The sequence below is a fragment of the Bos grunniens genome, chromosome 11 (genome assembly GCF_055505025.1).
Source record: "Bos grunniens cultivar Pamir isolate PY7600 chromosome 11, Bosgru_T2T1.0, whole genome shotgun sequence".
Classification (NCBI taxonomy): Eukaryota; Metazoa; Chordata; class Mammalia; order Artiodactyla; family Bovidae; genus Bos; species Bos grunniens.
The window spans coordinates 70229156-70255762 of NC_141175.1; the positions used below are offsets into that span (position 1 = coordinate 70229156).

The 26607-nt window shown below is 40.1% G+C and overlaps 1 protein-coding gene across 17 annotated transcripts in view; it reads right to left on the reverse strand.

Moving 5' to 3' along the window:
• The window catches only part of EML6 (EMAP like 6), a 288242-nt gene that overhangs the window by 170148 nt on the left and 91487 nt on the right, over window positions 1–26607 (reverse strand). For all 17 annotated transcript variants that reach the window (XR_015136910.1, XR_015136907.1, XR_015136911.1 and 14 more), the window contains exons 3-5: window positions 18488–18647; window positions 14795–14893; window positions 2490–2558 (exon numbers count right to left, since the gene is read on the reverse strand). Coding sequence is in view for 9 of the 17 variants with exons in the window: in XM_086326872.1 (XP_086182998.1) it covers window positions 2490–2558; window positions 14795–14893; window positions 18488–18647 (328 nt within the window). In the remaining 8 variants the exon portion in view is untranslated. The remainder of the gene's footprint in view (window positions 1–2489; window positions 2559–14794; window positions 14894–18487; window positions 18648–26607) is intronic.

The following is a 26607-nucleotide window of genomic DNA, read 5'->3' on the forward strand; positions in this document are numbered from 1 at the left end:
GTTGAACCTATCATATTATTCTCTGATACAAGAGACTTTCACCTATAAGGGTATGGAGAAGCCATTCTGGCTTATACCTGATTTGGCCTGAACTTTATGTGAACTAGAACAGCTTGACTTGTGGCCTGTCAAACATACATTGGACATCTGCTTTAACCATTAAAGAATGCATTATCCAGAGGTAAAGAATGTCTTTTTTGAAGGTAGAAACAAATGCGTCCCTTCCATGATGCCCATGCTACTACTCCTTCGAAGACAAGGTTCCCTTCCCAGATGCTAAGGTCATGCTGTCTCTGTGTATGCACTAATCTGAAATTATGAATAGTGAAGTGACAGTGTTAGTTGCTCAGTTGTGTCCTGCTCTTTGCATCCCCATGGAGTGTAGCCTGCCAGTTTCCTCTGTTCATGGAATTCTCCAGGCAAGAACACTGGTGAGTGGGTAGCCATTCTCTTCTTCAGAGGATCTTCCCCACCCAGGGATCAAACACAGTCTCCTCCATTGCAGGCATATTCTTTACCATCTGAGCCACCTAGGAAGCCCACATCTCTGTTGAAACCTTGAAGGAAAATAACTGTCATGTTTGATGTATGCATGTTCTTTGTTTCAACAAAATATAAAGGTGTATTGAAAACTATGTTTCTCCAGAATGCTTTCTTCCTTGGTGGAGACTGCACTCCGGGGCTAGCCCTCAGCTTGACTTGAATAAAACTCCCTTCCATTTCTTACTATGTCGTGTCTGACTCTTAGCGACCCCATGGACTGCAGCCCACCAGGCTCCTCCGTCCACAGGATTTTCCAGGCAAGAGTACTGGAGTGGGGTGCCATTGCCTTCTCCGTTTATTGATTATTTTTGCCCAATACCTTTATGGTTTATTTACTTTTATATTTAAAAATACCTTTCTCCAACTGGAAAGAAATTAAATATTTACTTATACATTCCTCTAGTTATTTTATAGTTTTTTAAACATTTAACTCTTTAATTCACAAATAGTTTATTCAAGTATATGCTATGAAGTAATGACATACAACAAGAATAATATACTGTTCTAGTGCCCATTTGTCAGAGATAGCTATCATACCCTAAACTGTCATTCATATTAAGGCCTATTTCTCAGTTTATTTTCTTTTTTGTTGGTGTTTATCTATCTTATGGCAGAAAGTGAAGAGGAACTCAAAAGCCTCTTGATGAAAGTGAAAGTGGAGAGCGAAAAAGTTGGCTTAAAGCTCAACATTCAGAAAACGAAGATCATGGCATCTGGTCCCACCACTTCATGGGAAATAGATGGGCAAACAGTGGAAACAGTGTCAGACTTTATTTTTTTGGGCTCCAAAATCACTGCAGATGGTGACTGCAGCCATGAAATTAAAAGACGCTTACTCCTTGGAAGGAAAGTTATGACCAACCTAGATAGCATATTCAAAAGCAGAGACATTACTTTGCCAACAAAGGTCCGTCTAGTCAAGGCTATGGTTTTTCCAGTGGTCATGTATGGATGTGAGAGTTGGACTGTGAAGAAGGCTGAGTGCTGAAGAATTGATGCTTTTGAACTGTGGTGTTGGAGAAGACTCTTGAGAGTCCCTTGGACTGCAAGGAGATCCAACCAGTCCATTCTGAAGGAGATCAGCCCTGGGATTTCTTTGGGAGGAATGATGCTAAAGCTGAAACTCCAGTACTTTGGCCACCTCATGTGAAGAGCTGACTCATTGGAAAAGACTCTGATGCTGGGAGGGATTGGGGGCAAGAGGAGAAGGGGACGACAGAGGATGAGATGGCTGGATGGCGTCACTGACTCGATGGACGTGAGTCTGAGTGAACTCCGGGAGTTGGTGATGGACAGGGAGGCCTGGCATGCTGCGATTCATGGGGTCACAAAGAGTCGGACACGACTGAGCGACTGATCTGATCTGATCTGATCTATCTTTACCACAGTCTTATTTTAATTTTTGAAACTTCATAGTAGACTTTAGTAAATGGAGTGGGTTGCCATTTAGTCCACAGGGAAACAGAGGCATTTAAAAGTCAGCGGCCCATGGAGGTTTGTGCTATGTATCCTTTTCTTTTTATATCCAACATAACACGGCACCTTTCTTCTAAGAGAACATAGCAACACGTCAAAAAATTTTGACATGCAACATGTATAAACATTTATAATATAAAAACTTAACTCATGAACTTAAAATCAGAACTGTTTTAAAACATGCAATTCTAAAAGTATTGAGTCTTCTTTATAATATGTAATTGATATAAAGTTTCCTTTTTAGCTACCAGCTGGGCACTTTGCTTGATTGTTGTTACACTGCATTTCTGAAACAGAGGCCCATCAGCTGAAGTAAGTAGGCTTCAGGATCAGAGATGTAGGTAAGAAGCCTCTAAATTTAAGGTGGAACATGTAAAGTTGAGTAGTTTCTCAATATCAAATTATACACATAGACATCTCAAATTAGCTTCATATGAGGTACCCAAATTTCTTTTAAATAACTGCTTTACCTTTATATGTTTCACTCCACAGCTAACCACTCTGTTTGGCTGATATGGATCCCAGGAAATATCAAAAATCTGTTTAAAAAAGATAAAAAGTTTCACATTCATGTGTTTTTGCCTTCTTTAAGATACTGTCCAATTGCCAAGATTCTACCCTCACAATCTGAACACAAGGTCACCCACACAAACGGAGGATTTGGCTCTGGAGATGAGAACAACTACTGTCACATTTTATTGTAAATTTCTGGTTTCACAATCTTAATAAAACACTTTTGAGACAGAGTTAACCATAATCACTGAGAACAAACTACTGTCACATTTTTAATTTTGTCCAACCAGGGTAAACAAACCAATGATTTTGGATCATTTATCAAAATTTCTGGTTCTTCACAATCTTAATAAAACACTTTTGAGACAGAGTTACAATAAAAACAAAGAGAATGGCAATTGTTTAAAGTGCGTATTACCCCAGGCCCATGTCAGAGATTCTGATTTAGTGGATTGGAAATTGGGTGGATTTAGTGGGATCACCACATTCCACTAATTTAGTAGAAATTTAGTGGGTCAAACACATGCATTTAAAAACACACCCCAGAAGATGCTGATGTAGGTGGTCCATGGACCACATTCTATGAAGCTCTAATAGAAAGAAGAACCAATCATCAGAGGCAGAGACTAACCAAAGAATGAGGCTGCTATCATATAGGAAGGAGCTATTGCTCCAATAATCAGACAAAGGAGGAGAAGCTTTGGTTAGGTAGAAACGAACACTTATGAACTACAGAAAGAGCACTGAGGCCTGAAGCTATCTGAGCTCAGGCAAGTCTTAGCATCTCTAAACTTAACCTCCTCTTCTCAAAAATGAATGAGTCACCTCAGTTCTGTTGTGAGGTCAATTAAGATAATGTAATGTATGTATGATCATTTTGAAGACTACAAAGCACTGACTGTATAAATTAGTGCTAGTTATTAAGTATTTTAGCCACTAAAATAATCTTGAAAAACCATCTGCCTCTAATCAACCAACAATAATTCATACTGACAACAGCAATAAAGAGCAAAACGATGTGATACAAATTATGAAGCCTGGGAGAACAGTGTTCCGAAAATGGTATTTCATTAAAACATTCTGGGTGTTTAAAGAGTTCTCACTAGATAGCACTGTACTTTTTACAATCTACTCCTAACTGGAAAGTGTACAGTACATTAACAAAACAATAGCAAAATCATTTATTGATGCAGCCCAACTCAACTACTTTATAATATACAATGGGAGACAAGGCAGCAGAGGAGAAGGACTTGAACTTACCTCCTCTCATGAAAACACCAAAATCACAGCTAACTGCTGAACAACCATTTACGAAAAAGACTCAAATTACCCAGCCCCCAAAATTCTACACCAAAGACAGAGAAGGAGCCACAACAAGATGGTAGAAGGGGCATGTTCACAATATAGTCAAATCACATACCTGCTGGGTGGGAGACCAACAACCTGGAAAATAATTATTGGATTGGCCAAAGAGTTCATTTGGGTTTTCTGTAATACCTAATGGAAAAACTCAAGTAAATTTTTTGACCAATCTAACATATCAGAGGTTCTCCCACAGGAGTGAGTTCTGAAGCCCATGTCAGACACCCCAGCCTGGGTGGTCTGGCATCAGGAGAAGGAGCCCTGAAAGTACTGGGCCTTGAAGGTCAGTGGGGCTTGAGTGCAGGAGCTCCACAGAACTGGGTAAAGAGAGACTCCACTCTTGGAGACTGCACACAAGGTTTCAATGTGCACAGGGACCCAGGGCAAAGCCATGACTCCATAGGAGCTTGGGCAGATCTAAGGGTTAGGGGTAGGTCAAGGAAGGGTCTCCTCAGGAGGCAGGGGGGTTGGCTGTTGCTCACTGTGGGGGCAGGGACACTGGGGGTGGAGATCCCAGAGAATATTCACTGGCATGAGCTCTCCAGGAAGTGGCCATTTTGGTTGCCATTTCAGCACCAAGACCTGCCCCACCCAACAGCCTGCAGGTTCCAGTCCTAGGATGCCTCAGGCCACACAACCAACAGGGTGGGAAGACAGCCCCATCTATTAGCAGACAGTCTATCTAAAGCCATCCTGAGCCAACAGCTGCCTATAAACACACCCCTTGACATGTTCTGCCCACCAGAGAGACAAGACCCAGCTCTACTCACAAGGGAACAAGCAGTAGTCCCTTCTACCAGAAAGCCTGCACAAGCTCCTAGAGTAGCCTTATCCATGAGGGGCAAGACACCAGAATGAAGAGGAACTACAATCCTGCAGCCTGAGAAACAGACGCCACAAACACAGAAGTTAGACAAAGTGAGATGGCAGAGAAATATGTTCCAGATGAAGAAACAAGATAAAACCCCAAAAGAATAGTTAAGTGAAGTGGAGACAGACAATCTACCTGGAAAAGTATGCAGAGTAATGATAGTAAAGACAATCTAAGATCTCAGGAAAAAAAAAATGGAAGCACAGGCTAAGCAGATACAAGAAATATTTAATAAAGACTAGCTTTAAAGAACAGGGCTGAACAATATAATAATTGAAATGAAAAATGCCCAGAAAGAATCAATAATAGAATAAATGAGGCAGAAGAATAAATGAGATGAAAGACAGACTGGTGGAAATCAATGCTGCAGAAAAGAATAAAGAAAAAAGAATGAAAAGAAATGAGGACAGTCTCAGAGATTTCCGGGAGAACATTAAATGCACCAAATTCACATTATAGGGGTCCCAGAAGAAGAGAGACAGAACCTGAGAATATATTTGTAGAGCTAAGAGCCAAAAACTTCCCTAATATGGGGAAAGAAACACTCATTCAAGTCCAGTGAGTTCAGAGAGTCCCATACAGGATAAACCCAAGGAGGAACACATTGAGACACATAGAAATCAAATTAACAAAACTTAAAGAAAAAGAGTAAAAGCAACAAGCAACATACATATGAAATCCCCATAAGGTTTACCACCTGATTTTTCAGCAGAAACTGCAGAAGGGAGTGGCACAATATAATTTAAAGAGATGAAAAGGAAAAACCTACAACTAAGAATATTCTACCCAGCAAGGCTCTCATTCAGATTCAAAAAGAGATATTAAAAGCTTTACAGAGAAGCAAAGGCTAACAGAATTCAGCACCACCAAACCAGTTCTACAACAAGTGCTAAAGGAAGTTCTTCAGTTGAAAAAGAAAAGGCCACAAGTAGAAACAAGAAGGTTATAAATGGGAAAGCTCACTGGTAAAGGTAAACACAAAGTAAAAATGGGAAATTTTCTACACATAAATCTGGTATCAAACCAGCAATCATGAGAAGAGAACACACATGCAGGATTTGGAAATGCAATTGAAATTAAGAGACTACTAACTTAAAACAATCATGTGTGTGTGTGTGTGTGTTTATATGTATATATATATATACAGACTGCTATATTAAAATCTCATGGGAACTGAAAATCAAAAATACACCATAGATACACACACAAATGAAAAGCAATCCAAACACAACACTAAAGATAGTCATCAAATCACAAAAGAACAAAAGAGGTAGGGAAGAAAAAAGACATACAAAAACAAATCCAAAACACTTAAAAAGAGGCTCAAACCAAAGGATATAGACTGGCTGAATGGATACAAAAACAAGATATGTATATATGCTGTCTACAAAAGACCCACTTCAGATCTAGGGACACATACAGACTGAAAGTGAGGGGATGGAGAAAGGTATTTTGCACAAATGGAAAGCAAAAGAAAGCTGGAGTAGTAATATTCATATCAGACAAAACAGACTTAAAAATAAAGACTGTTACAAGAGATAAAGAAGGAAATTGCATAATTTCAAAGGGATCAATCTAAGAACAAGATATAAACATTATAAATATATTAATATATGCACCCAATATAGGAGCACCTCAATATGTAAGGCAAACACTAACAGCCATAAAAGGAGAAATTGACAGTAACACAATAATAGTGGAGAACTTTAACACCTAGTTACATCAATACACAGATTATTCAGACAAAATCAATAAGGAAACACAGTTCTTAAATGACACATTAGACCAGATGGACTAATTATAAATCAATCACAAGAAAAAATTTATAAAAAACACAAACAAACACCCAAATGTGGAATGTTTGTGTTAAACATTGTTACCAAACAATGAAAAGATCACTGAAGAAATCAAAGAGGAAATTTAAAAAAATACCTAGAGACAAATACCAAAGAAAATACAACAATCCAAAATTATGGGACATAGCCAAAGCAGTTCTAAGAAGGAAATGTATAGCAATGTGGTCTTACCACATAGCTACCTGGGAAGCCCTCAGTGGTTTAAAAAAAAAAAATGCACCTGTGATGCAGAAGACAGGAGTTCGATCCCTGGGTCAGGAAGATCCCCTGGAGAAGGAAATGGCAACCCACTCCATTATTCCTGCCTGGGAAATCTCATGGACAGGGAAGCCAGGCAGGCTATAGTCCATGGGGTCACAAAAGAAAGTCAGACATGACTTAGTGACTAAACAATAGCAACAACAATCGTACCTCAGGAAACAAGAAAAATTTCAAACAAACAACTTAATCTTATAGCGAAAGCAAATAGAGAAAGAAGCACAAACAAACCCAAAGTTAGTAGAAGAAAAGTAATCATACAGATCAGAGCAAATAATTGAAATACAAAGAAAACAATATAAAAGATCAATAAAACTAAAAGCTGCTTCTTTGAAAACATAAACAAAATTCATAATCCATTAGCAGGACTCCCATCCAAGTACTAAACCAGTCCCAACCCTGCTTAGCTTCCAAGACCAGGTGAGATCAGTCAGGTTCAGGATGATATGGCCATAGACTAGCCAGGCTCATCAAGAAAAAAAGGGAGAAGGCTCAAATCAATAAAATTAGAAATGAAAAAGGAGAAGTTACAACGGACACCACAGAAACACAAGGGATCATAAGAAACTACTATAAGTAACTATATGCTGATAAAATGGACAATCTAGAAGAAATGGACAAATTCTTAGAAAAGTAAGCCTTCCAAGACTGAACCAGGAAGAAATAAAAAATATGAACAGACCAATCACAAGTACTGAAATTAAAACTGTGATTTAAGAACTTCCAATAAACAAAGAGGGAGACAGAGGATTAGATGGTTGGATAGCATTACCAACTCAATGGATATGAGTTTGAGCAAATTGCAGGAGATAGTGAAGGACAGGAAAGGCTGGCATGCTGCAGTCCATGGAGTTGCAAAGAGTTGGACATGACTTACTGATTAAAAAACAACAATAAACAAAAGTCCAGGAACACATGACTTCACAGGTGAATTCCAACAAACATTTAAAGAACTATCACCTATCCTTCTGAAATTCTTTCCAAAGGAAGAATTACTGCAGGAAGAATTCCTGCAGAGGAAGAAATACTCCCAAACTCATTCTATGAGGCCAGAATCACTTTGATACAAAAACCAGATAAAGATATCACACAAAAAGAAAATTACAGGCCAGTATCACTGATGAATTCCAGAAAAACACCTACTTTTGCTTCACTGACTATGCTAAAGCCTTTGGCTGTGCAGATCACAACAAACTGTGAAAAATTCTTAAAGAGACGAGACTACCAGACCATCTTAACTGTCTCCTGAGAAACCTGTATGCAGGTCAAGGGGCAACACTTAGAATCAGATACAGAACAACACATTGGTCAAAATTGGGAAAGGAGGACAACAAGGCTGTATATTGTCACCTGGCTTATTTAACTTGTATGCAGAGTATATCATGTGAAATGCTAGGCTGGATGAATCACAAGGTAGAATCAAGATTGTAGGGAGAGATATCAACAACTTTAGATATGCAGATGATACCACTTAACGGCAGAAATTGAAGAGGAACTAAACAGACACTTGATGAGGGTGAAAGAGGGGAATGAAAAAGCTGGTGTAAAACTCAACATTCGAAAAATGAAGGTCAGGGCATCCGGTCCCATCACTTCATGGCAAAAGGAAGGGGGAAAAGTGGAAGCAGTGACAGATTTTATTTTCTTGGGCTCCAAAAATCACCGTGGATGATGACCGCAGCCATGAAATGAAAAAACGCTTGCTTCTTGAAAAGAAAGCTATGACAAACCTTGACAGCATATTAAAAAGCAGAGACATTACTTTGCTGACAAAGGTCTATATAGTCAAAACTATGGTTTTTCCAGTAGTCATGAATGGATGTGAGAACTGGATCATAAAGAAGGCCGAGCACTAAAGAATTTATGTTTTCAAACTGTGCTGGAGAAAACTCTTGAGAGTTCCTTGGACAGCAAAGAGATCAAACCAATCAATCCTAAAGGAAATCAACCCTGAATATTCATTGGAAGGACTGATGCTGAAGCTGAAGCTCCAATACTTTGGCCACCTGATGTGTAGAGCCAACTCACTGGAAAAACCCTGATGCTGGGAAAGATGGAAGGCAAAAGAGGGGAGCAACAGAGGACGAGATGGTTGGATGGCATCACAGACTCAATGGACATGAGTTTGAGCAAACTCTGGGTGATAGTGAAGGACAAGGAAGCCTGGAATGCTGCAATCCATGGGGATACAAAGAGTCAGACACGACTGAGTGACTGAACAACAACAAATCACTGAAGAACACAGATCCAAAAATCCTCAACAAAATACTAGCAAATTCAATCCAACAATACATTAAAAGGATCATACACACCACGATCAAGTGGGATTTATCCCAGTATGCTGCTGCTGCTGCTAAGTCACTTCAGTCATGTCCAACTCTATGCGACCCCATAGACGGCAGCCCACCAGGCTCCCCCGTCCCTGGGATTCTCCAGGCAAGAACACTGGAGTGGGTTGCCATTTCCTTCTCCAATGCATGAAAGTGAAAAGTGAAAGTGAAGTCGCTCAGTCGTGTCTGACTCTTGGCCCGCCCATGGACTGCAGCCTATCAGGCTCCTCCATCCACGGGATTTTCCAGGCAAGAGTACTGGAGTGGGGTGCCATTGCCTTCTCCACCCAGTATGCTAGGATTCTTCAACATTCACAAATCAGTGTGATACACCACATTAACAAACTGAAGATTATAAACTACATAATCATCTTAATAGATGAAGAAATAATTTTTTTACAAAATTCAACACCCATTTATGATAAAGAAAAAAGATAAACTCTCCATAAAGTAAGCACATGAGGGAACCTTCTTCAACATAATAAAGGCCATATATGACAAACCCATTGCTAACATCATTCTCGATGGTTTAAAACTGAACACATTTCCTCTAACATCAGGAACAAGACAAGAATGTCTACTCTCGCTAGTTTTATTCAACATAATTTTGGAAGTCCTCACCATGGCACTCAAAGAAAAATAAATAAAAGGAATCCAAATTGGAAAACAAAAAGTAAAACCAACAAAAAGTAAAACCACCATGTTTACAGATGACATGATACTGTATACAGAAAACCCTAAAGATGCTACAACCACTAGATCTCATCAATGAATTCGGTAAAGTTGCAGGATACAAAATTAATACATAGAAATATTTTCCTTTCCTATACACTAACAATGAAAGATCAGAAGGAGAAATTAAGGAAATAATCCTATTTACCATCCCATCAAAAAGAACAAAATACCTAGGAATAAACCTAGCTAATGGCAATCCACTCCAGTATTCTCGCCTGGAGAATCCCATGGACAGAGGGGCTGGCGGGCCGCAGTCTGTGGGGTCGCAAAGAGTCAGACACGGCTAAGTGACTAACACTAAGGAGGCAAAAGACCAGTACGCAAAAAACTGTAAGATGCTGATGAAAGAAATCAAAGTTGATACAGACAGATGGAAAGATAGAGCACGTTCTTATATTAGAATAATCAATATTGTTAAAATGACTATACTACCCACGGTAATCTACAGATTCAATGCAATTTCTATTAAATTACCAATGGCACTTTTCACAGAATTAGAACAAAAAGACCCAAGATGGACGGGTCATGGTGGAGAGTTCTGACAAAATGTGGTCCACTGGAGAAGGGAATGGCAAACCACTTCAATATTCTTGCCTTCAGAACCCCATGAACAGTATGAAAAGGCAAAAAGATATGACACTGAAAGATGAACTCCCCAGGTTAGTAGGTGTCCAATATGCTACTGGAGAAGAGTGGAGAAATAGTTCCACAAAGAATGAAGATGCTGAGCCAAAGTGAAAACAACGCCCAGTTGTGGAAATAAAGTCTGATGCTGTAAAGAACAATATTGCATAGGAACCTGGAATGTTAGGTCCATGAATCAAGGTAAATTGGAAGTGGTCAAACAGGAGATGGCAAGAATGAACATCAACATTTTAGGAATCAGTGAACTAAAATGGACCAGAATGGGCAAATTTAATTCAGATGACCATTATATCTACTACTGTGGGCAAGAATCCCTTAGAAGAAATGTAGCCTCACAGTCAACAAAAGAGTTACTTGGGTGCATCTCAAAATGATCTCTGTGTGCTTTCAAGACAAACCATTCAATATCACAGTAATCCAAGACTATGCCCCAATGACTAATGCCAAAGAAGCTGAAGTTGAACGGTTCTATGAAGACCTATAAGACCTTCTAGGACTAATACCAAAAAAAAGATGTTATTTTCATCATAGGTAACTGGAATGCAAAAGTAGGAAGTTAAGATATACCTGAGTAACAGGCAAGTTTGGCCTTGGAGCACACAATGAAGCAGGGCAAAGGCTAACAGAGTTTTCCCAACAGAACACGCTGGTCATAGCAAACACCCTCCTCCAACAACACAAGAGACAACTCTACACATGGACATCACCAGATGGTCAATACTGAAATCAGACTGATTATATTCTTTACAGCTGAAGATGGAGATGCTCTATACAGTCAGCAAAAACAAGACCGGGAGCTGACTGTGGCTCAGATCATGAATTCCTTAGTGCCAAATTCAGACTTAAACTGAAGAAAGTAGGGAAAACCACTAGGCCATTCAGGTATGACCTAAATCAAAGCCCTTATGATTATACTGTGGAAGTGATAAATAGATTCAAGGGATTAAATCTGATGGAGTGCCTGAAGAATTATGGATGGAGGTTTGTAACACTGTACAGGAGGTGGTGATCAAGACCCTTCCCAAGAAAAAGAAATGCAAAAAGGCAGAATGGTTGTCTGAGGAGGCCTTACAAATAGTTGAGAAAAGAAAAGAAGGCAAAGGAGAAAAGGAAAGATATACACACCTGAATGCATAGTTCCAAAGAATAGTAAGAAAAGATAATACAGCCTGCCTAATGATCAATGCAAAGAAATAGAGGAAAACAGTAGAATGGGAAAGACTAGAGATCTCTTTAAGAAAATTAGAGATACCAAGGGAACATTTCATGCAAAGATGGGCACAATAAAGCACGAAAATGGCATGGACCTAACAGAAGCAGAAAACATTAAGAAGAGGTGGCAAGAATACACAGAAGAACTATACAAAAAAGATCTTCATGACCCAGGTTAACTCAATGGTGTGATCACTCGCCTAGAGCCAGACATCCTGGAGGGCCTTAGGAAACATTACTATGAACAAAGCTAGTGGAGGTGATGGAATTCAAGCTGAGCTATTAAGGATGATGCTGTTAAAGTATTGCACCCAACATCTCAGCAAATTTGGAAAACTCAGCAGTGGTCACAGGACTGGAAAAGGTCAGTTTTCATTCCAATCCCAAAGAAAGGCCATTCCAAAGAATGTTCAAACTACTGCACAATTGTACTCATCTCACATGCTAGCAAAGTAATGCTCAAAATTCTCCAAGCTAGGCTTCAACAGTACGTGAACCAAGAACTTCCAGATGTTCAAGCTGGATTAAAGGCACTGGAACCAGAGACCAAATTGCCAATATACACTGGATCACAGAAAAAGCTAGAGAATTCCAGAAAAACATCTATTTCTGCTTTATTGACTACATTAAAGCCTTTGACTGTGTGGATCACAACAAACTATGGAAAATTCTTAAAGAGATGGGAAAACCAGACCACCTTACCTGCCTCCTGAGAAACCTGTATGCAGGTCAAGAAGAAACAGTTATAACCAGATATGGAACAACAGACTGGTTCAAAATTGGGAAAGTAGTACATCAGGGCTGTATATTGTCACCCTGCTTATTTATCTTATATGCAGAGTACATCATGTGACATGTCGGGACGGATGAAGCACAAGCTGGAATCAAGATTGCAGGGAGAAATATCAATAACCTCAGATATGCAGATGACACCATCCTTATTGCAGAAAACAAAGAGAAACTAAAGAGCCTCTTAATGAAAGTGAAAGAGGAGAGTGAAAAAGTTGGCTTAAAACTCCACATTCAAAAAACGAAGATCATGGCATCCGGCCCCATCACTTGATGGCAAAAAACATGGGAAACAATGGAAACGGTGAAAGACTTTATTTTCTTGGGTTCTAAAATCACTGCAGGTGGTAAATGCAACCATGAAATTAAAATATGCTTGCTCCCTGGAAGAAAAGCTATGACCAACCTAGACAGCATATTAAAAAGTAGAGGCATTACTTGGCCAACAGAAGTCCATCTAGTCAAAGCTATGGTTTTTCCAGTAGTCATGTATGGATGTGAGAGTTGGACCATAAGGAAAGCTGAGTACCAAAGAATTAATGCTTTTGAACTGTGGTTAGAGAAGACTCTTGAGAATCCCTTGCACTGCAAGGAGATCAAATCAGTCAATCAATCCTAAAGGAAATCAGTCCTGAATATTCACTGGAAGGGCTGATGCTGAAGCTGAAGATCCAATACTTTGGCCCCCTGATGCCAAGAGCTGACTCATTAGAAAAGACCCTGATTCGGGGAAAGATTTAAGGCAGGAGAAGAGGATGACAGAAGATGAGATAGTTGGATGGCAGTACCGACTCGAAGGACATGAGTTTGAGCAAGCTCAAACTTCCCTGGTGATGGACAAGGAAGCCTGGCATGCTGAAGTCCCGGGGGTTGCAAAGAGTCTGACAGGACTGAGGGACTGAACTGAGAGCAAAAGGAATTTTTAACGTGTGTGTGTTAGTCACTCAATCGTGTTTGACTCTTTGCAACCCTGTGGACTCAAGCCCACCAGACTCCTCTGTCCATGGGATTCTCCAGGCAAGAATACTGGAGTGGGTTGCCATTCCTTTCTCTCCAGGGGATCTTCCCAAACCAGGGATCGAATCCAGGTCTCCTGCATTGCAGGCAGATTCTTTACCATCTGAGCTATCAGGGAAGCTCATAATTTTGGGGTGCCCTTAAAAGGACAATTCTCCCTAGATGAGTATACCATTCATATAAAGAAATCTTTTAGTGCTCATACCAAGCAAGAGGCAGTGAATTTAATATTTAATTAGGGCCTCATTTTGCATGGGATTATATTTTGCAGGGGCTTCGCAGGCGGTCCTAGTGGTAAAGAATCCGCTTGCCAATGCAGGTAGATGTAAGAGATGTGGGTCCAACCCCTGGGTGGGGAAAATCTCTCTGGAGGAGGGCATGGCAACCCACTCCAGTATTCTTGTCGAGAGAATCCCATGGACAGAGGAGCCTGGTGGGCTATGGTCCATAGAGTTGCAAAGAGTTGGACACACTGCAGTGTTTTAGCATGCATGCATATTTTGCAGAAATATAGAAAAACTAGGAATCAACGTAAGACAGTCATACAGATTCATTTTCTAAAATTAGAAAATCAAGATGATAAAGTAGTGAAATTATTTTAATTATTCTAGACAACTAGAGAAATAGATTTCCAACTAATGTACATGCCTGCTTCCTATCCCATCTTTCCAGCTATGCCTACATAGAATTATCATCTGTGATCACAATGACTTCAACATGAATGGTAAGGAGACCACAGTTAAATTCCAGGCTCTCAAATATAACAGAATCACACAGTTGTCATCACATTCATTTGAAATTCAAACATATATATTGGTAAACATATCTTTGAGAATATTACTTTCTAACAACTATTTCCATTTCTAGATGAATGCATTGAAATGGTACATACAGTTTCAAATTCAATTCTATTTTTATTTTACAAAGCTAAATGTCAGTATCAAAAATTTATTTTACAAAGGAACAGCAGTAACAATTTAAAGTATCTGATCACCAGAAGAGATCATGCCAACATAGCTACTAATCATAAATTAATTTTCTTAATCAGTAAGTTTTTAAGTTGAATATGGAAGGAAAATCTACATGTGGCAAATTTACTTTAAAAACAATTACAACTTTGAGAGCTACATCACAGTTCCCCCACAGTAATGAAACCTGCATGGTTTGATCCAACAAGGTCTTCTTACCCGGTCAGAGTGGCCGGTGGCTGAGGCCAGAAGTTTTCCTTTTCTCCAGTCCCAAATGCAGACTGTGTTTTTGGCATCCAATCCCACAGAGGCTAAACGCTAAGAATAAGAACAAAAATTTAACTCCAGAAAATGATGGGAAGATTTCCTATTATCCATGCTGTCTTTCAATAAATAGTTCTTATTGCCTACTGTGGGCCAGGTATTGAATCTCTTATGAAAAAAAAAATGATTTCTCAAAACTAAAGATATCAAAGTAGATACTTTTCTATTAGCATATAATAAAATTTCAGTGACTTAAAACCTGCAACTAATTTAACATAATAACAAACATAACAAACATGCAAAATCTCATGAAGTCTCTGATTCATCAGTGGAAATCATAACTAGTGGAAATCAGAACTAGAAGGAGTGGCTTAAATTTTTTTAATTGGCTTTAAGAGTCTAATATGGTTTTAAGAGAGTCTAGGATTCTTAAGTTGAAAAGCCTCACCAAACAGTTAAAATGAATGGGTTTGACAAACACATGGAGAATAAATCCCATTAATATTATCTTCATTCTTAAGTTTCATAATTTCACGGACATTTGAAGTGACTAGAGAAGGATACATAAGTTTAGTAAAAGTAACCTGATACTTCATCTCCAAAACTAAATTATTTGGATTCAGATCAGAAACTTGTCCTGGAAGGGAAAAGAAATCCAAAACCTGTGTATATACAAAATCAATAGTGTCGAAACATGTATTAGGGACACCAAAACTGGAGCTTCTAGTAGAATAGCACTCGAAAAAAAAAACAGCACTATGTAACAGAGAGAGGTCTGGGCTGGGAGTAAGCAGATTTGGCTTCTCTTTTGACTTTGTGATTAGCCAGACACAGACATTAGAAAGTTAACTAAACTCCTTAAATTTCTGTTTTTCAACTGTAAAATGAGTGCAAAGTATTTGTTTCTGTCTACAAAATAGTGTTGTATGGACTGCGAAATAATGTAAATCAAAGGTTTTTAAGACATCACTACCAAATGTAAGAGTAGGTGAGCTTACGTATTTCACTAAGTATGTGTGTATGTGCATATTCAAGCAATGATAGACAGCCATATGTGGCTAAATGTATACATGTGTTGTTATGCAGAAATTATTCAGGTTTCTTCACTAAAGGCGACTTCCATTAGGAATATTTAGGATTAAAAAAATATATAGCTGGAGGGTCTAAAATGGATTCTTAATGAAAGCAGATCTTTGCTGTAATTTTCAACTGAGAGTTCCAGCAATAGAAATGATTCTAGTACATGGTTGCATTTTTATCTATACATGAAAATTTGGAGTGGGTGGATTCCATTCAGCTTATTTTTTCTTTTCTCTTTACTTAAATAGAAAATTAGTTAACATAAACATGGGCCCTAACGTAAAACCCACATGAGAAATGTGAAAAAGATTGAGAAAAAGCCAAAAGAAATCTATTCTGTTCATTTGCAGTGACAGGCCCTATTACTCGAAAAGCATTTCTATTGCCTTTTGTTGCTTGTAAGGTGACAGGCCATTTGTCACTTTCTAAACATCACTCAATTTTAGTGAACTCTGTCTAGGGAAAAAGGTAGATCTGAAGTCATAGGCATCAACAAGCCATGAAATCCATCACAGCAAACAAATAGGAGGGCGTTTTTCTCAGATGACAGTTATGAAAGTATCACGCAGTCCACCCCTACCTGAACCTCCAAAATGGAACCTAAAAAATAACAAGGATTCGAACACAAAATAACATGAACAAAAAGCTAAAAGTTACAGCTGGATCTCCCTCCGCTGCATGACATTTTCCTTGTGTGCTTCAGAACAAATTTTGATAAAGAGCGTTTGTTAGAAAAACAAAATCAGATTAGAGAATGTGCATGTGAGTTCACATCTAAGCATTCATCTCCACTTGCATATGCATTCTGACACATTCAACCTAATCAGGAAGTCAGCAACTGCAAGCCTGAATACATGTCACTATCTAGCTATTTCTCTTAAGACCTGGATATAATGGAACTTACGCATTATCTTGATTCAATTATGAGATTACAGAGTAGTTAAAAACATACACCAAGGGGTCTACATGTGTACTGAACTGAACGAAATGATCACTACCCAAACCAGGTCCAAGTCCTATAATCTACTGAACTGCCTGCAAACTCTCAGTTTGGTCAATTTTCTATAAGTAATTTCACAGGTCTTTCTACATTATGAGCGATCAGTCGTGTCTAACTCTTTGCAACCCCACAGACTGTAGCCCACCAGGCTCCTCTGTCCATGGAATTTTCCAGGCAAGAATATTGGAGTGGGTTGCCCTTTCCTTCTCCAGGGGATCTTCCTGACCCAGGGATCAAACCCATGTCTCTTGTGTCTCCTGCATTGCAGGTGGGTTCTTTACCACCGTGCCACCTGGGAAACCCAATATGAACTTAAGAGAAGTACCTCTGAAATTTTCCAAAAAAAAGATTGAAGGAATTAACTGGCATAAATACAAAGGGTGGAAGGGACAGAGGAAGGGTGTCTTAGGAACATGGAGAAGGCTAGAAGAAAAGGCAAGGTTTTAGTGAGGAGGTAAATGCAGGGAGAGCCAAGAATGAGGTCTCTGTATTTCCAGTCCCTTCTCTGTAACATGTTTTTTAAATTGAGATATATCTATTTTTTAAATTGAGATGTATCTATTAATACATGAAGAAATCTTTTCTATCAAGTGTTGCTGAAGTCCAAGGAAAGAGAGTCACTTTGTTGGAAGGGGAGACTGGGAAGGCTTCCTGAAGACCTATGAAGGGTCCTGGAAGTATGAGTCACTATAAAGGGCAAGGAGTGTGAGCAGGCACTGAAGGTGGAGAGGGCAGCATGAGAAAGGGTCTGCAGGTGCCCCAGTGTCTGGTCTCATAGAGGAATCTCACTGACGTGTCCAGCTTGACTGCAGGGCAACAATGAAGACAAGGACAGAAAAGCTGATTAGCAGCGAATGCCCAGCCATAAGGTATGGACTTCAGTCAGGGGGTACTCCAAACTTTTCTTGTTTTTAAATAATATTCTGACACTTTTTCAGTTGGTGGAATGCATTAGCAAGAAATTGACTGTGTGGAGGAGACTAGTTAAGAGATGACTGGTGGCAGGGAGAATGGGAAGAAGAGAATGAATGTCAGAGTCACTGTAAAGAAACTAATAAATACACATGATCAGTGACTGCTTGAATCAGAGGCAGTGGATAGGGAAGCGGAGTTAGAAGTCACGTCAAGGTTAAAGAGTCAGGGAGAATCTTGTCAGTGAATATCAGGAGGTGATGCTATTTTCTGAAGCAAGGGGAACCAAGGAGATGCTCAGGGCTGGAGGTCTGTGAAAAAGGTTTGGTCCAACCCTCGTTCCAAACAGGAAGTTAACAATGGAAGATAAAGTACAATCATTGAGTCACTATGAACCTAATCAACATGAGTTCACTTTCTGGAGGCATTTTTAACCACATGGTGAGACTGGGGGAACCAAAACTGGATCCTATCCAGAGGTGGGTGTCAGTGGCATGAGCATAGAAAAGAACCAAACAGGTGAGGATTCTAGGAGGCTGACAAGGGAAGACAGGGAGGGCTGATAGGCTTTCAGAGCCTATAGGCTATGTTCATTATAATTCTAGGTGACTTGTGAGAGGTCATTATGGAAAAAGAAAATGGAAAAAGATACATACCTGTCCATCCGAGTCGAAAGTCAGGCAGGCAACTCCATGTGTGTGGACATCTTTAAGAATAGACACAGTTTGGACATTATAGGAATCCCATATACATATATATGGCTCCTTCCCAACTTGGCCAGTCGCAACGAGAGTTTTATCTGGATGTAAGGCAAGGCTGAAACAGAAAAAGGCCTCTTTCACATCATTCTGTTGAACAAAGCTAAAAAAAAATTGATTATCTTTGATCCACATTTCTAATTTTAATCTAACAAGATAATCCAAAACCCAAAGAAATTATTTAGCTGATTGGTCTAATAGAAATGTTTAACTTTGGTGAAGAGAGGCTTAGCACAGTTTAGCTATCATTTCGTCAGATTTTACCCACTTGGTAAACTTGAAAATCAGACAACTGTTATAATTCTATGATTAGAAAACCGCCTATATTCTATAATTGCCTTATGTTATGATATTTACTTACTGGTTTTGAAAATATTACTCAGCTTTCAAGTTCTTTTGACTTTAAATTGAAAAAAAAAATGCTGTTGCCAGGAGAAAGTGCACTTCACAGAATTAATTAAATCTGCTTGCAGAAGCTCTGGGTACCATCCTTATTAGGATTTCAAAGCATGGAGGGGGTATCAGAGTCAAGTGCTGTTTCTGTATCTGCTGCCATAGATTATGTATTTTAAATGAAAATCTCTATTTTACATAAATCACCGTGACACCAACAGAACCGCAAATTACCCTGCCTATGGTTTGTATAGAATTTTTCTTACATCTGTAGTCAAATCAAAATAAAACTTCGTCAAATGCCAACTGGAATTTCAAGGACTCTGTAGTAGTCAAGAAGGAGAAATGTGATCATTATTATGCCTGGATGAGAAATCAGTCTAATGTTTCAAATTTGTTGTGCAAAGAGATTGTGCCTTTCTAAAGATATGTGTTGGTAATTTAAAAAGAGAGAGAGACCTATAAAAAAAGCAAGCAGATGACTGTTTACACAATAAGCAAAGGTAGAATTATTTTTCTTTTCAGTTTCAACATCTGTCTACACAACTAACACAACTAGATGTTTTTTCCCTGTTCACCTTTCAGCTTGACTTTTATAAGAATATATGCTCTGAAATTGACACCTTGATTTGCACATTGGCTGCCCCTCACTACCTGTAGTTCCTTGGACATACTACTTGATCTCTTTTGTCCTTGGGTTCCTCATCTATAAAATGGAGGTAATATATGAAAACTGATGATACAATGAACTTAGCATAGAGTAAACATGCAATACAAGTTTTATTATCATCATTATTTGTGAAACTGGTAAGGGAAAGATACAACCAACATACAGGTGGTGCTCCTTTCAGAAAACCATCTACTTCCTGAGTCTTTCTTTGCTCCATGTGTAGCACACCCCCACCCCCACTTCTGTAGCCACCCAGCCCTATAGCCTGTTCGGGGGTCTCTCACCCGACTGTGCTCATCTTGTGGGTCTCCCTGCACACCTAGCACCAGCTTTTGCACAGGACCCCGAGTGCTGGCTCCTCTTCCTTACCGTCGGCCCTCCCAGGGCCCTTGGACCCTGGTGCTCGGGTGCAGCTGGTCTTCTCAGGAACTTCTAATGTCCCTATTCACAGGTCTTGGTCCCCTGACTGCCTCCTTAGCTGCCTTCCAATGCTCCATTTGCCCTCTCCTGACAAGGCTGGATGCTCGACGAGTTTTTGTTTTTTCTTGTTAGGCAAAGAGGGTAGAGTTGGAGCTGCTCTGAGGATGAGCTTTGTGGCTTCGGCTGTGGTGTGGGGAGTGAGTGCAGGTCCAGACGGAGGGGCAGGAAGAGGGTGAGCTGGGAGCACTGACCATCAGGGGCATCTCAGAAGAATCAAGCCAAGGCGTTTCTGCAACCACCACCCTTCCCAGAAGCACCCAGCCCCATCTCACGGTCTCAGAGAATCTTGGGAGAACTGCAGAGGCAGAGGTGATGGGGATGAGAAAAACCTGGGTGCTCCTAAAGCCAGCAAGGACACTTCAACCAGAAAGGAGTCTGGATCACACTGCCCATCAAGCAAATCTCTATCAGCCTCACCTGCCCTCCCCTCCCCCAACCCTGACGCCGAGTCACAGTACAGGGCACTCCCCCCAGGGGGCTGGCTGGGTGTTGGGGACCAGGCTCTGACCCAAAGGCTGTGCATGGCTGATGCTGCTTGAGTTCAGAACCTGGGAGTGAAACGCACACAGGCCAGCTGAAAGTCTATCACCTCTCAGGAGGAAGGACCCTGAAAGATGGGTTCAATCCCATCTTGGGCTGCAACAACCCTAATGCACCATCTCAGGGCATGTCCTGGGGGCCTGTTGTTCCCCCTAGCAGGAACAAGGTGTCTGGCATTCATCCTGGGAGACTGTGACTGCCTCTTCCTCAAGCCTTTCCCCTGAAACACCCCTCAGGGCACTGCTCTCCTTTCCCACCTGGCCCACCAGCTAGCACCCAGCAGTGGGGGAGTGGGCCACTCCGGGCAGGGCCTTCATCATGAACTGTGCTCCTCTTGTGAACTCTGTCAGGGAGCTCATGGGCCTGAGCTGAGCCTGGTCTGGGTGGGGGAGGGTGGGGTTCCCAGGAAGACAAACAAGCTGCAGGTGACTTCGCGGCTTTAGCTGTGGTGGGAGTGAATGTAGGACCTGATGGAGGGGCAGAGAGAAGAGGATACGCGGGGATGGGAAACACCTGGATGCCCCAAGTCTGAGTTGGCCATCTTAGTGCTTGCTGGAAAATATCTCCAGGGACAGTTATAAGGAGTAACATAAAAATAAAACACGTTAAAGGGTAGCCTTTTCACAGTCAGTTCAGCCGCTCAGTTGTGTCTGACTCTTTGTGACCCCCACGGACTGCAGCACGCCAGGCCTCCCTGTCCATCACCAACTCCCAGAGCTTACTCAAACTCAAGTCCATTGAGTCGGTGATGCCATCCAACCATCTCATCCTCTGTCATCCCCTTCTCCTCCTGCTTTCAGTCTTTCCCAGCATCAGGGTCTTTTCAAATGAGTCAGCTCTTCACATCAGGCGGCCAAAGTACTGGAATTTCAGCTTCAGCATCAGTCCTTCCAATGAATATTCAGGACTGATTTCCTTTAGAATAGACTGGTTGGATCTCCTTGCAGTCCAAAGGACTCTCAAGAGTGTTCTCCAACACCACAGTTCAAAAGCATCAATTCTTCAGGGCTCGGCTTTCTTTATGGTCCAACTCTCACATCCATGACTTCTGGAAAAACCATAGCTTTGACTAGACGGACCTTTGTTGGCAAAGTAATATCTCTGCTTTTTAATATGCTGTATAGGTTGGTCATAACTTTTCTTCCAAGAAGCAAGTGTCTTTTAATTTCACGGCTGCAATCACCATCTGCAGTGATTCTGGAGGCCCCCAAAAATAAAGTCTGTCACTGTTTCCACTGTCTCCCCATCTATTTGCCATGAAGTGATGGGACCAGATGCCATGATCTTAGTCTTCTGAATGTTGAGTTTTAAGCCAACTTTTTCACTCTCTTTCACTTTCATCAAGAGGCTCTTTAGTTCTTCGCTTTCTGCCGTAAGGGTGGTGTCATCCGTATAAGTGACTCTCAGAGGCTTTAAAACATTTTAAGATTGTAGAACACTTTATCATTCATTCATTTATTCAAGAAATCCTTATTTAAAAAACTATGAAATGTCAGGGGGTGCCATAGATAACATAAACAGAAAATACACTGCCTTTCTTTCAAGAAGCCCATCTTAAAAGGAAGGACGGACAAGTAAACAGATAATGGGCTGGCCAGGGCAGTCTTGAAAGCCCTTTTATTGTCAGAGGGCATCACTGACAATTATTAGCAGTAAACAACATCAATAGCTTCATAGTTTAAGAAGGTAACCCTAGTAGCAGTAAGGAAGAGTGGAAAGAACAGATGCGTAAGGTCTATTAGGAGATGAGGCAGACAGGCCCGTTAGATACTAGGTTGAGACTGAGGTGAGACAGGGGTAGATGGAATGGAGAGGATGAGTCAAGAGATGTTTAAAGGAAAGACAGAGAGAAAGGTTTAGGATGTTTGAGGCCAAGGAAAAGCTTGAACATGTCAAACCTGACATTTTCTTGCTTAGGCAGTTGGCAGCATTCGAGTTTGAAGCCTGCAAGCCTGGTCCTGGGAAAAGGTGGCCTTAATTCCACTTAGTCTCCAAGAAAGAGACTCTCTAGGTATGAAGAGAATTTGACTAAGCTGTCTTTTTCAGGACAGCAGGGGCCATTTCCAAAACTCTACACAGTTCCAACATCATGGCGGAGTAAATTAGCAAGCTGCTTGCTGAAGAGGAAGTGAATGAGCCAACAGTCATGGCTGCCATGCTGCCTCTCTCCACTGCTACCAGCACAGGTTCTACCCTGGGGACTGGAAAATAAAGAGGAACGAGCATATTTCCCCTACATGCTCAGGCACTTTCAAGAGACACAAATGAAACTCACTTTTGCTGTGATTACAGTTTCTAATTAAAATGCTTGAGAGACTTGGTAGATTTAAGGGGTTCTAAAAAACCAACAGTAAAAAAAATTGCTATTCCAGGCAGTTGTTCTAACTATAATTTTGTGATTTCCTGACTTTCCTCATTCCTTGAATGAAGGAGGAAATGAAAAAAACAACTTTCAACAAATCTTTAGAGAGGCCCTCAAAATAATTTATCAGTGTATGTTATCCAACTAGCAGGGTGACCCAAAAACATCCCATTATGGACTTGAAATGTTTTTACTCTGGTTTTTATTATTCTTTTCATTCATCTTAAAGCACATAAATTTATCACATTTATTTAAATGTCCGCACTGGATTTTTTTTTTTTTTTTTTGCCAGAAGTTTTTTTAACACTGTTCTTTAAACCACCTCTTCCCAGCCCATGATAGCCCATTTATACAAGTTCCTATTTATCGTTTGAATACATTAAGAAAATTACCTACTTCTCCTTTTATAAGCCAAGTCTCTGACCTGATTCTCTGGCTTGCAAGCAACACTGCAATGACTCATAGTGTTCCTATTTATCCACATCCATGGCAAGAATAGGGCGAATAGACAACCAACTCTATTCACTTTGCCATTACTCCATTAGCTTCCCAGAAACTTCACTTCTGCCACTTTAGTAACAGAATGACAGCATCCATGTATCTTTGTTGTTGTTGTTGTTTACTTTTTAACTTTACAATATTGTATTGGTTTTGCCATTATCAACATGAATCCGTGTATCTTTTAGAGCAGAGCCAAGTGGCATTTATTTTGTTTTGAATTTGTCATTTAATTTCAACAGCACTTTTTAATTCTCCTAAGAGAGTGGGATGGGGAAACCAGCAAACCTTAATCAAAAGATTTGCAAGAGTGTAATACATGTAAGGTATCAGTAATGGTGCAGTTACAGAAGCAATATTTTAATAAGCAGGTTTGAAGCTTACCATCAGCTATCTATTCACTTCTTCTCACATCTCTGCATTTAGGAATTCAAGAATTTCATGAAAAGTCATTTTGAGCAGGATTTGCTTTCATCTAATTCCAAACATGTTTGTAATTTTAGTCCAGAAGCATTTAAATGACATAGATAGATATATTAATAGATATAGATACGGATTCCAAATTGGCCCCCTACTGCCTACTTAAAAATTGCTCTTTGCTTCTTTTACAGAGATGCCCTAAGACTAAGAAGCTATCCTAAGTAATGCCTTTGGATCAACCAACAGATTAAAGAGGGTCAGTCTCCTTATCCTATTAAGGGGCCATGATGAAAATTATCCTGCCTCCTGAATTCCTTTTGACAAGATTTCATCAGAATCAGCCGACTGTTGTGTTATTCCATGAAGAAATTACAGAAGTGGAAAGCACCACCATGACACAAAACATCTGGTTGACTCTGGGCTTCCCAGCACCCTCTTCACCATATCACAGGGTTGCAATTCTTTCTGTGACTAGAAGTACTGATGACATTTACTTATATTTTATGTCCATCTTCCATTTGAGGGTCCATAAATCAAAATCTCTGTTTTTCTAAGAAAACTGGCACACTACAAAATTTGTAGATTATTATTGCTACAACAGCAATGTCACAATGTTAAAACTTTCAGAATTGACTCCCTTTCGCTGAGGGTCTCAATACAATTGAGGTCTTATTCCATACCTACAGAAAAAGGTTTGGTGTCCTTTCCTTGGTACTCAGTTTATTGTACACATGGCAACAAAAAAGGGATCGAGCTTTTAAAAAACTGCTTTTCTCTGTGTATATATCAATCTAGTTCCATTGGGAAATCCCATTTTCTGTTGCCATGGCAATAGAAAGCACTGCAGAGGATTTTCATCACCCTGTCTGGGAGAAGGAATTGATTGGTTTCTCCAGCATGCCGAGAGGGCAAAACCATGTCTTTTTGATGTCAGATAAAATGAGGAAGATTTCCCAATATGTTGTGTGGGGAGATGAGAATTAATAGAGTCATGAAGAGAGGTAGCTTTATGAAGTTAAACAAAAAACTCTCATCAACACCAATCAGTCTCAATTCCTAAAGGCAAAAAACTATATTTGAGTACTTATTCCAAGTGCAGCATTTTAAAAAATGTTCATGATTCAGACTTGACTTTTTTAAAGCCTTACTTCATTTTTGCCCAGGTTGCTTCAGGGATTTTCTCAGTAATAACTTTATATGTTAGTAGCTTTTTTCCCCCACGGTAGTCTCAGGAAAACATGAAAGCCTTCTCCCTCCTTTCCCTGAAAATAACCCTGAGAGAATTTTCCAATGTTGATGGTAGAAGTGCATCAGAGTGATTAGGCTGAACTGTCTGAGGGCAGAGGGGGAGGCTACTGCTTTCTGAGCTGCAGAGTAAGTGGCCCAACCTCAGTGGATGTTCACCTGTGAGAATGAAAAGGCAAAGGAAGGCTCTTTTAAAAATAGTGGGCTGGAGGCAGTGGAACCTCAGATGAGGGTGGTCGTGCTCAAGTCCTCATCCCCAGAGATGCACTCGGCACGAGGGTACCACCCCTGGGGCTGTGATCTCACCTGACACCATGGAGATGGCCCTTCCCTCCATGTGGGCCTGGGCCGGACAAGTGGAAGTGACAGCAATGTCAACAGGCCAGCAGGTCTACTACCATGCCCTGAACTGTGCAAGCCTCAGGGTCCCTGTACAATCTGTGGTTGAGCAATGCTCTGTCAGATTAGACTTCTCACAACCTTGATGAGTGGTACAGCTAATAAGAATAGATGTGATTTGGAAAAATAAAGACACACAATATTATATTTTGCATGCAGAGTGTTGCCATACTTGTATTGGTATGGAACCATATTCTAGCAATACCCGAACGCCACAGAAAAGAATGGCTAAGAGATTAGTGGTTTGTCTTTGCCTGAGATCAAAGCATGCAGCAGCATGCTAGTGTCAGCAAGAACTGATTGTTAAATTTCAGCAATCTTGCAAATCAGTTGTTAAACATGGCCACTGTTAATAATTATATAAACTTGCAGCTAAATAAATTATATTAGCCACAAAGGTAATACACACAAAAACTCATCACTTCCTAATTAGCTTACTATTACCTATAGTCTTGAGGTTACTGTCAGCCTATCCAGCCCATACAGAACAGTGTGCCTCTCTCTGCACATCTTTTTTCAACTGTTTTCAATGATGCCACCTTAGTGGTTTGAAATCAGTTAGGGTGGGAGTTTTCACATCATGGAAATCAACAAATGCTACAAATCAGGGCTTGATTTGTTGTTTTTTCAACTGTCCAGACTTAAGACATAGAAGGTAATAATGTGGTATATTCCACATTATTAAAAGTGTGTCGTGTCTATAGCTGTGACATTATGAATAACATGAACAATTAAGAAAATAGTTTTCCAATATTCAAAAAGTAGTATCAATTAGCAAGGAAGTCGCTCACATCACTGGCTAATGATTAAAGTTCTGACATAGATTTTTGTTGTTTCACTTTTTTCTTATTAATATAAACAAAATATCAACTCACATTCATGTAAAGAACTATATTCATTTGTCAGTGATGTGAGGGACTTCCTTTCTGAACCAGACAGTAATAAAGTATTTATTCCTCATCTGATTTTGTCAAATCAAGGTTGAATTGCAACCATAGGTTGGCCATAGAT